Source organism: Cydia strobilella, chromosome 18 (genome assembly GCF_947568885.1).
Source record: "Cydia strobilella chromosome 18, ilCydStro3.1, whole genome shotgun sequence".
In the NCBI taxonomy this organism is placed as follows: domain Eukaryota; kingdom Metazoa; phylum Arthropoda; class Insecta; order Lepidoptera; family Tortricidae; genus Cydia; species Cydia strobilella.
The window spans coordinates 12,960,284-12,970,541 of NC_086058.1; the positions used below are offsets into that span (position 1 = coordinate 12,960,284).

A 10,258-nucleotide genomic window follows, 5' to 3' on the forward strand; every position below is an offset into this window, starting at 1 on the left:
AGACCGCGACCTTGGTGCTGCCAAATATCTGTTTCTCGCTCTAACTTATAGCTGCGTCCTTAACGAATGTACCTTATGCACTATCGATACACGTGCGCGCACCGCACCAAGGTCGCGGTGCGGTGCGGTAGTCTGTTACGATTATTACAGTTTCCAAGCATTATGTCGTGTCTGTGTCTATGTCTTGATAGGGGAAGTCCCGAATTTTTTCATCATTTCGTCTAATTGTTTATTCGTTTCAGTCTGTGTTCGTGTAAACTCACTTTGAGCCCGACTGCATTATTTTACGGTTAAACTTATTTATCGAAAACAAGCGGCAGATTAATAAGAAAAGAAAGTAAAAATAACATAAGTAAATAAAAACAATACTCGACCATGAATATGTAAGTAATTATGTTTTTTCTAAATTATGGATTTAAAATTTTCTGTACTTTAATCGTTACTGAATGTCCTACATATTAACTAATAATAACTAATATTACCTATTTATGTACATGTAAATCAGATAGGTACTTTTATGGCGCTCAACTTGATACTAAATGCGCACAAGCGGATTTCTAAGAAACTTAATCTAATAATGAAACAAAGAATCGCTTATGCTCATTTACATTGTACCTAATAGCCACCTACATCACCTATATGTGATAAAATAAGTGTTGTAGCTTCTAAACAAAGGCGGAATTATTTTCAAACAAAACACGATTGAATTTGTTTGATAAAAAGCACTTCAGCTGAATTATCCCTGACAAAAATAATTAGTGACTTTGTTTTTCTTCCATTTTCAGTGTGGCGAAAAAACAGCAACGAGGCAAAAGCTTGAAACTCAGCTTTTCTATAATTTATAAATATGCAACGTCTGTTGAAAAGTTAAGCGAGGTCTTTAATATCGATGACTTAGCTGAGGTACGATTTAAATTCGTATCCTCTACTGATACCCTGAGTACATTTTTGTCCATAAAAAAACATGCTTCAGCAAAGGACACCACTGTCAAAGTAGATGTTAAAAGTGAGGACCTTGGCTACACCCAACAATGGGTGTGCAGCGAACATTGGGTTGATTGGCAAGATATGGGTGTAAAGCCAACTATGACTCAGGTTGATAATTACTTGGTCGCATTTCGAATCAATATTACTCTGATTGAAGAGAAATGTTTCAACGCTCCGAATATTTATGAAGATGATGACTTTACTGACTTTCATCTGAGCACAGCCGAAGGCCGTGTGGCTGTGCACCGAGTTCACCTGGCAACTCACAGCGAAGTGTTCAAGACGATGCTCGGCCATGAGTGGAAGGAGACCACTGAAGGCAATATACAGGTAGAGGGAGTAACGCTGCAGACCCTTAAGTATCTGAAGCAGTATATATACTTGGGCACCCTACCTGATGATGGGCTGCGTCAACTGCTGCTGATCGCTAGGTACTACCTGATTGACAATCTCAAGTCAGCATGCATTTCTAAGCTGGCCCGAACAGCAACGCCTGACAACCTGGAGGAACTGCTGGAGTTTGCTATTGATAACAAAATAACTGAGTTGGCTTTAGCCATTCTGCAGCTCACTCCTGATGATGTTGTAGATGGAGCTTATCAAATGAAGAAAAAGGAGCCAGCAAGTGGGCAAAACGGTGGAAATTAATTAAAATTCCACCCTGGCTAAACAGTTTTTTTAAATCACGGCATTTACTATTTCTGTTCTTACTTTTTATTCATTCTTATATTTGTTATGATGATAATTTCATATACCTACTTAAGATGATTTTATAAATCAATATAATCATTAATATCATAATCTTACTATTTTATTATCTGATTATTCCATTGTAGTTAATTACATACCATAATTAAATTAGCATAAGTTCAGAGGTTAAGATAGGCTTGTTAATTTACAAATAACTTCTCTAGTTGATTTACTTGTTGATTTCATATCATAATTAAATTAGAATAAGTTCAGAGGTTAAGATAGACTTGTTAATCCATTGTGTAATTCCGTATAAAAGGAACCGTGCGGGGGTGATCTAAAATCCTTGTATAAGTCAAGTGAGTACCAATTAATTGCCATTAGGTCTTTTTATACTTTTATACGAAACGACACAATTACATGTATGATTTTTCTCTAACCTCATTTAAATTTATATGCGGCTTTCCATTAAAGAAGGATCTTTATGCACATAATGGAGCATAACGACTCTTTAGGCATGGAATGCCGCAAATAGGTAAGTTAACCTTTATCGTATTTTATTACCTAGCTTTAATTAATCTTACTTGACATAGTTTAAAAATTATTTTTTATAGAAATAAAAACAAATGTTTGCATTTATACTATGACTTTATTTATTTTTTTACAAAAGGGTGCATTATCTTTCAACTTAGTATTATTTAGGTATACAATAGGCCTAGCACAGGACGAGCGGGCGCGCCAGTAGGTATCTCGCCCGCGACATAGTCTACCCGTCCTTTTCTCACTGTATTGAGTAGCGAGGGACAGGTAGTCTATCTCGCGGGCGAGATACTGTCACGCCCGTCCTGTGCTAGGCCTACTTACAGTGGACCTTAAAAAACTACAGCCTCTGTCATCTGTAGGCCGAGCACATGATTGGCGCGACAGTAAATATCTCGCCGCGAGATAGACTAACCGCCTTTTACTAACTGTATGAATTAAAGAGGGACGGGTAGTCTATGTCGCGGCGACATACTCTCGCGCCAATCATGTACTAGCCCGGTTGAGCCCATAACGTAAAGATGACACCTCAATTCACCTCATTTATAAAAATCGGCTCAGTAGTTTCAACACGACGTAATAAAAAATAAGGAAACAACAAAATAAATTTAAAAAAAATCAAGAAAAAAAGTCTAACAACATACATTAATAGTAATTAACATATAGTAATTAAAAGGATTCAGTATGTTAAGTTATAAGATACACATAGTAATACCCCAAAATTAGATAATGTTTTAAAACACAACTTAACCTATTTTTTTAAAAGCCCTGCCAAAACTGCTTCACACTAAATAAACAGATCTCAATCGTTCCATTCCATAGATTACAATCTTAATCTACAATAATTATTACAGAGAATTAATTAATTAGAAGCCTCTGGCTCTTCATTGACTGCCTCTTTTGTATCCTTGACATCCCCACTCTTCTTAGGTTTTGTCATTTGCTGAACTGCCTCTTTTGTATCATTGACATCCTCACTCTTCTTAGGTTTTGTCATTTGCTGAACTGCCTCTTTTGTATCATTGACATGCTCGCTCTTCTTAGGTTTTGTCATTTGCTGATGAATTTAATGGGGTTCGTTGATGGGGTCGAAATTGAATTAAGTTTGTCTTTTTTAGGTTTAGTTGTAGATTATGATCGCTGAGCCATTTAATTACGGAATCAAAAATATTATTTAACTTATGAGTTAGATTGTTACTGTTTGAACAATATGTATACGTATATTAAACTGCTTAAAAACAAAATGTTAATAATTCTGCCAGGCGCCTAAAAACACAAGTAGGTACAATAATAAAAAAAGAACAAGAAACTATTGCTCTCACGTTGGTGTAGGGTCAAGGAGGGAACAGTGGCTCGGTAGAAAAAGACCTGGTACAGTGGCTCACTCATCCTAATTTAAACATGAGAGAGGCAATATTTGGGCGACTGAGCCACTGTTCGAGCTGAGCCACTGTTTCCGCCTTGTCCGCCTTGACCAGTCAAAGAATTTAATTTCCATACCATTTCATACCTTGTGACAGTCAATGTGAAAGTCGCTAGGGACCTCATACTATTGTCACTGTGACAAGGTATGAAATGGGTCGGAAATTAAATTCCTTGACCAACTCTTACTTGGCACAATAGTTTCATAACAATATCATAATCTACATTCCCTACAACTACAAATATAAAAGAAGAAGATGTATTCTGTTTATTCACAATGATTAATTAATAGAATATCTAATTTAATCAGGCTTGAATCAATAAAATTATTCTTCCTTTTTATCATTATTTTGTTCCTGCTCAGTTTTTTCATCAGCTTATTCAGAAGTATCAGAAGCCTTATTGACAAAAACAATTTTCTTTCGAGCGTCTTGAACTATAGATTTTGACATTGTCTCAAGTATATCAAATGTTAACTCTGGCATTTTGTTCAAAACGGAGAATTCCAAGATATCATATAAATTTTCTGGTGTGACTGTTTGTGCTAGTTTCATGCGGCATTCCACTTTAAGATTTTCAATTAGATAGTATCTAGCAATTAACAGGAGTGGGCCCAGCCCATTGTTTGGCAAGATGCCCAAGTACATGTATTGTTTGAGGTCCTTGAGGGTCTGAAGAGTGACTCCCTCTATCTGTACACAGCCTTCAGTTGTCTCTTTCCATTCCCGGCTTAGCATTGCCTTGAACACATCACCGTTAGCTGCCAAGTGAGCTCTGTGCACCGCTACACTTCCCTCGTCAGTGCTCAATTTGAAATCAGTGAATTCTTCATCTTCGTAAAGCTTTTTTATCAATGAATCCACCTTACTCATCAAAATCAAAACCTGTATGTTAAAATATCCATTATCCGTTGTATGTCCTATGTAATTCCATTTACACCATTGTTCTGTACACAACAAATTCTTATTATATTTGGGATTCTTGCACACCACTTGTATTTCAACTATTAAGTCTACATAAGTTAAAAATCTTCGAAAATCGCGTTACGTAATATTTGAACGCCCCCTTTTCTTGTTAAGAGTCCCAACCACATAGTTTCCAATATACAATCGAATTTTTGCTCTCATTTTAAATCGACATGCCGAAATAAGGAACTTGGCAAGTTGGCATGAACATTTGAAACAGGGATATATGTCGAACGCGCCATGTTGCGGAATTTCACTGAAACGAATTTTTTCATACTATACTGAACTGTCACCCTAGACATGAGAATAACAGCGCCCTCTTGACAATGATCATATTTTAGGCTTTATGTATGTTTGGTATTAGTTTTCGGTGCTAGGAATTGAAAACAAAGCGAGTAGTTACTAGTTCACATAAGTGTGGTATAATGATCACATTAAGTATCCATTGATTTTCAATCTCGATAGAAAAAAGGAGGTACAGATGTAGTGCATAATTGTTTTCCTTCGTATTATCTAACGTTCGTATTTTGTCATGCTACTTCAGTCAACCTCAGTACTGAAATAGAAAAACACGTTCGTACGAATCCGAAAGAAAATTATTATGCACTACATTTTTTTAATGTGATAATCAGCAAACGAGCCGCCTGATGGGAAGCAGTCAACGTCGCCCATGGACATAAGCAACATCACAGGAGCCACTTAAACATTGCCGACCCTTGAGAACCCTAAATACCCGCTTCTTGAAGAATCCCATGTCGTAGCGCAAAGAAAATACCTCAGGAGGCAACTCATTCCACATTCTGCACGTTCTTGGTGTGCCATGTATCTAAGAAGTGAGGATGAGCTTTGCATCTGTATGTATGCTATCATAGAGTAACTTATACTAGAGCGGTACTGTCATAGTAAATTTTGTAACCCCAGTAAATTCACTGCCATCTGTCGACACACTTTAAAACTAAAAATAAATATTTATAAAAATACGATAAAATGTATTTAAATATGGATAAATGATTTTTTTATTTGCATTAATTATTTTTATGATTTTGACCCATGTTCTTTCACTGATATGCGTTAAAATTGTTAAATAACAAACGAAACCGTCAACGCCATCTATACGACTGTAGGCCAAAACTAGTAGCACCCTCTGAACGAGAATCAAATTTTCTTGATTTTCGAGGCACGTTTTTTCCTTAGACTGTATCCATCTATTACGGAGTTATATCTATCTTTGATGCTATTAAAGTTAGGTGAGGTTTTAGTTAATGAGTACAAAAAACTATTATTGTGCTTATTTTTTTAATATTAAATGGAAGGCAATTGCAATGGTCATTTTATAATACGTATAACCTGCCGTCCCGCGCTCGTCGCGAGTGGACGCGTATATTGTTGCTTTGAGCGTGTTGATTTTTAAATCGCTATTTAAATTGTGATTGGTTGCTTACGATTCCTTGTCACTCTTGAGGAGCTTTTACCAGTGGACTCCACCCAGTAGGCGGTCTTAGAAGAGGACGACAAGAATTCGCACTGGCGCTGCCGAGGATCGAACCGAGGTCGGCGAATCAGGAGGCGACTGCACTCACCGCGGGACCAAGATAGTTGAGCTACAAGCGGCGAAACTGGGGACGGTAAGGTACGGTGACGTCATCGAGACCGCGCGCATAGACTACGACATTTTGCTACGCTTTGCACGTTCGCGCGCGTCGGCTACGACCTATTGCTACGCAGGTGCTACGACGGCCGCTGGCTTCCCTGTTAATAAATAAATTTACAAGTCATAGTAACTATAAGTTGCGCGATACACTCTGCCGTATAATGCTAGCAGGTATGGCCGCCAACGATAAGTTCATTATGAGCAGGGCTGATAGTGGTGAGTTGATATGTCAGGCGTGCCATGGAGAGTTCAAGGTCGGCGAGGAATACGTGCAGTGTAGGATAGAAAGGTGTCGCAAACTGTTTCATCACGGATGTACCGGTAAAACCATAGTGCTCGAGGAGAGGGACAACTGGGTCTGCCCAGAGTGCTGCATCACGTATAAGCAGGTAGGGCGCAATTGTGAGACCCCCGTAGGTACGCCCACCACTATGAAAAACGTGATGATGAGGAACAAAAGTGATGCTTCATTCTCAGTACAGTCATCAGACGACAGGGGCGACGTAGCGCAGATGTCGACCGAATTGCAACTGTTGCGTGATCAAATAGGTCAGTTAACGGAACAACTAACTAACGCTGTTTCCACAATAGCACATTATCAGACAGCTCTTGAAAATTGTACGACAAAATTCGAGGCGGTCAACGAAAGACTGATGAATTTGGAGTTGGCCTCTACGTGCCCTTGCCATCTTAAAACTGAGTCCACGCCTGTGCATGATAATAAACCAAGGTCGCAGCCAAGGAGGAAAAATAGCCGACAACGTGGTAGGGGAAAGTCAGCGGCGCCGATTGCAACGACTTCAGCAAATGCGGAGCCGGTCTCAGAGGTCTCAGAGGTTCAGGCGGTAAGCGAAGCGTCGAGCGAGGCGGTGGGCGGAGTTTCGGTCGAGCCGGCGGTCCCTGACGGTAACACGACACTCTCATACAACAACGAAGCGACCCTCGACCTAACTGCCGCTGGAGATGGAGAGTCGCCTGAGGAATGGGAAGTGCAGCGCAAGAAACGCCGTCCTGCCTCGGTACGGGGTACTGCGGGCCCCGATGTGACATCGCTGAGAGCCGTCGAACGCCGCAAATTCATTCACCTATGGAACATGTTATCCGGGGCTGATGAAATACGAGGTTATCTGCAAACACTGGGGCCGGATAAAACGTTCACTGTCGACGAACTGAAACCAAAAGGCGACTATAAGTCTTATAAAATTGGTGTTCCTTTGGAGCTTTACGAAAAATGTTTGTCAGCAGAGTGTTGGCCCGATAATGCTCGAGTCAAGGCTTGGTTATTTCGGAAGCCGCAACAAACTCAGAAAGCGGGGTACAAAGCGAGCGCCTAAATCTTTTTCCCTGAATATATATTACCAGAACGTGCGATGGCTGAAAACCAAGCTGCAATCGTGGCGAAATAATCTCATTGCTTCTGACGATTTAAACTTAGTGGCAGTTACAGAGTCTAACCTCGACGACTCTATATACGACGCAGAAGTGTGCGGCGCGGGTGCAGAGTGGAACATGCTTCGGAGGGACCGCAGTGGACGTGGAGGCGGCGGGGTCCTACTGATCGCACGTGCGCCCTTGTGTCTAGAGAGGTTGACATCCTACGAAACTGCACAGGGTGAAGACCTCTGGGCGAGATTCTCAGTCTCCGGACAGTATATTTATGTTTGTGTAGTATACATACCACCTAGATCTAATGATGAAGTATATTTTCAATGGTTTGACGCTGTGGAAAGAGTGTGTTTGATTCATGGCAGTACGAAGATTATGGTTCTAGGAGACTTAAATCTCTACAGTGCTAGTGCAAATGTAGAAAGGTATTTTCATTGCTTTACTAATGTTTGTAATGTAACCCAGTACAACACAGTGACTAATGTAAATGGAAGAATATTGGATGTAGTGTTAGCGAGCCAGGAGTTGAGCGGAGCGGTGTGTGTGCGGCCCGCTGACTCGCATGAAGTGCTATCTAAAATCGACGGGCACCATCCGCCTATCATAATACAAGCCCGTTATATGCTCGTATCAAGTAGGGTTATAATGGAGCCATCCAACATAGGGGAACAAAACGACTGGAATTTCTCAAAGGGGGACTTTTACCAATTATATTGCGAAATTAGGGATACAGATTGGGAGCAAATATACAGTATTGGTCGTTCTGATGATGCTGTCCAGTTTTTAAATGACACCCTGTATAACGCTTTCACCCGCTGCATTCCAAAGAAAATACGAAAGCACTCGCGTAGTCGTACCTATCCAGTCTTTTATACGAGAGCAATCATTTGTGGCATAGAGCTAAAAGCCCATCTCCATCGACAATGGAAAAAGTCGGGAAATATATTTTTTTATGAGCGCTTTAGTCGGCTTCGTACAAAAATAAAAACTGACATTATTAAAGCACAAAATAATTATATGGAAAACGTGTCTAAGCAATTATCTCATAACCCGGCTCAATTCTGGTCCCATGTAAATTCCTTACGTTGCAAGGGAGGTGTGGAACCGAAAGTGACGCATGGGGATGTAGAGTACTCAGGCCCTGAAGCCGCCGGTGCGTTCGCGTCTCACTTCGGCTCCGTTTTTCTACCCGATGAACCGGTCCTAGACCCACGGGTAGCCAGCGCAAGCTTGCCAGTCAACGCGAGGTGTATTGATATCAGGGGTTTTACACAGAACGACGTAAGGAACGCAGTAAAAAAACTAAAACCTAGATCGGCGCCTGGACCGGATGCGATACCGGCTTTTGTGCTCAAGGGTTGTATTGATAGTCTTGTAGGTCCGATAGAGTTCATTTTCAATCTCATTCTTCATTCTGGGGTATACCCATCTGACTGGAAAAAATCGAGGGTAACGCCCATTCCGAAGAAGGGATCTAAACTTAAAGTCGAAAACTATCGTCCCGTTGCAATTTTGAACACCCTGGCTAAAGTCTTCGAATCGGCGACACATTGCAAACTGCTCCCTCAATGTCAGCCTTACATGACCAGTACACAGCATGCATTTCTCCCCAGAAGATCGGTGGCCACAAACCTGCTCACGTTGACCCATATCCTATCACGTGAGCTGGATAGGAAAGCTCAAGTGGACGTCGTCTATCTGGATTTTCAAAAAGCTTTCGATCGGGTAGATAATGACGTCCTTCTTTTAAAACTAGGTGCTATGGGGTTTACACCCAGACTTATAAATCTTTTTACGAATTATCTATCCGATCGAAAGCAGTACGTGAAGTATGGTCCTTACGTTTCAGAAAGCTACCCCACGCGCTCTGGTGTCAGCCAGGGGTCCAACTTGGGACCATTTCTTTTCGTGCTGCTGATAAACGATCTACCGGTGGAAGTGCATCACTGCACGTTGCTAATGTTCGCTGATGATGTGAAATTGATTAAACCGATCCAAAGTCAAAGGGATTGCGAGGAGCTGCAACGGGACATAGAGGCGGTCCATCGTTGGAGTGTTGAAAATGAACTGTATTTCAATGCAAGTAAATGCGAAATGATGTCCTTCACCAGGTCCCATACACCTCAAGCATATAATTACAATATTGGCGGCACCGACATATTGCGCTCGGAACAGGTACGCGATTTAGGAGTTCTCTTTGACTCAAATATAACGTTTCGCGAACATGTCCAGGCCGTGGTCAAGACTGCATACAAAAGACTAGGTTTCGTTCTGCGCAATTCCGCGCCCCTGACTGTGGAAGCCACACGCGTGTTGTATGCGGCACTCGTGCGCAGCATTCTCGAAACGAATGCAGTGGTGTGGAGTCCGCATGAGAGTAAATATATACTTATGCTAGAGCAAGTCCAAAAGTCGTATCTTAGGGCTATATACAAAAAAATACACACTTATTATCCGTATATGTACCCTACTCTGTTTCTGCAGGGACATCTAGGGTACGACTCGCTCCAGTTGCGGAGGTTGCTCTCTTTGGCGAAATTCACGATCGGTGTTATTAGAAACACAATAGATAGCGTAGCCCTTGTCGAGGCCTTCATGCGATTATTTGTGCCTAACC

General features: G+C 41.0%; 1 protein-coding gene across 1 annotated transcript; it reads left to right on the plus strand.

The window, feature by feature from the left end:
* The first annotated feature begins 227 nt into the window (after window positions 1–227).
* On the plus strand, window positions 228–2,309 carry LOC134749569 (uncharacterized). Its single transcript, XM_063684566.1, has 2 exons — window positions 228–383; window positions 786–2,309. Exons 1-2 carry the CDS (start codon window positions 376–378, stop codon window positions 1,633–1,635), a joined length of 858 nt encoding a protein of 285 aa, XP_063540636.1. The 5' UTR covers window positions 228–375; the 3' UTR covers window positions 1,636–2,309.
* Window positions 2,310–10,258: the final 7,949 nt, after the last annotated feature.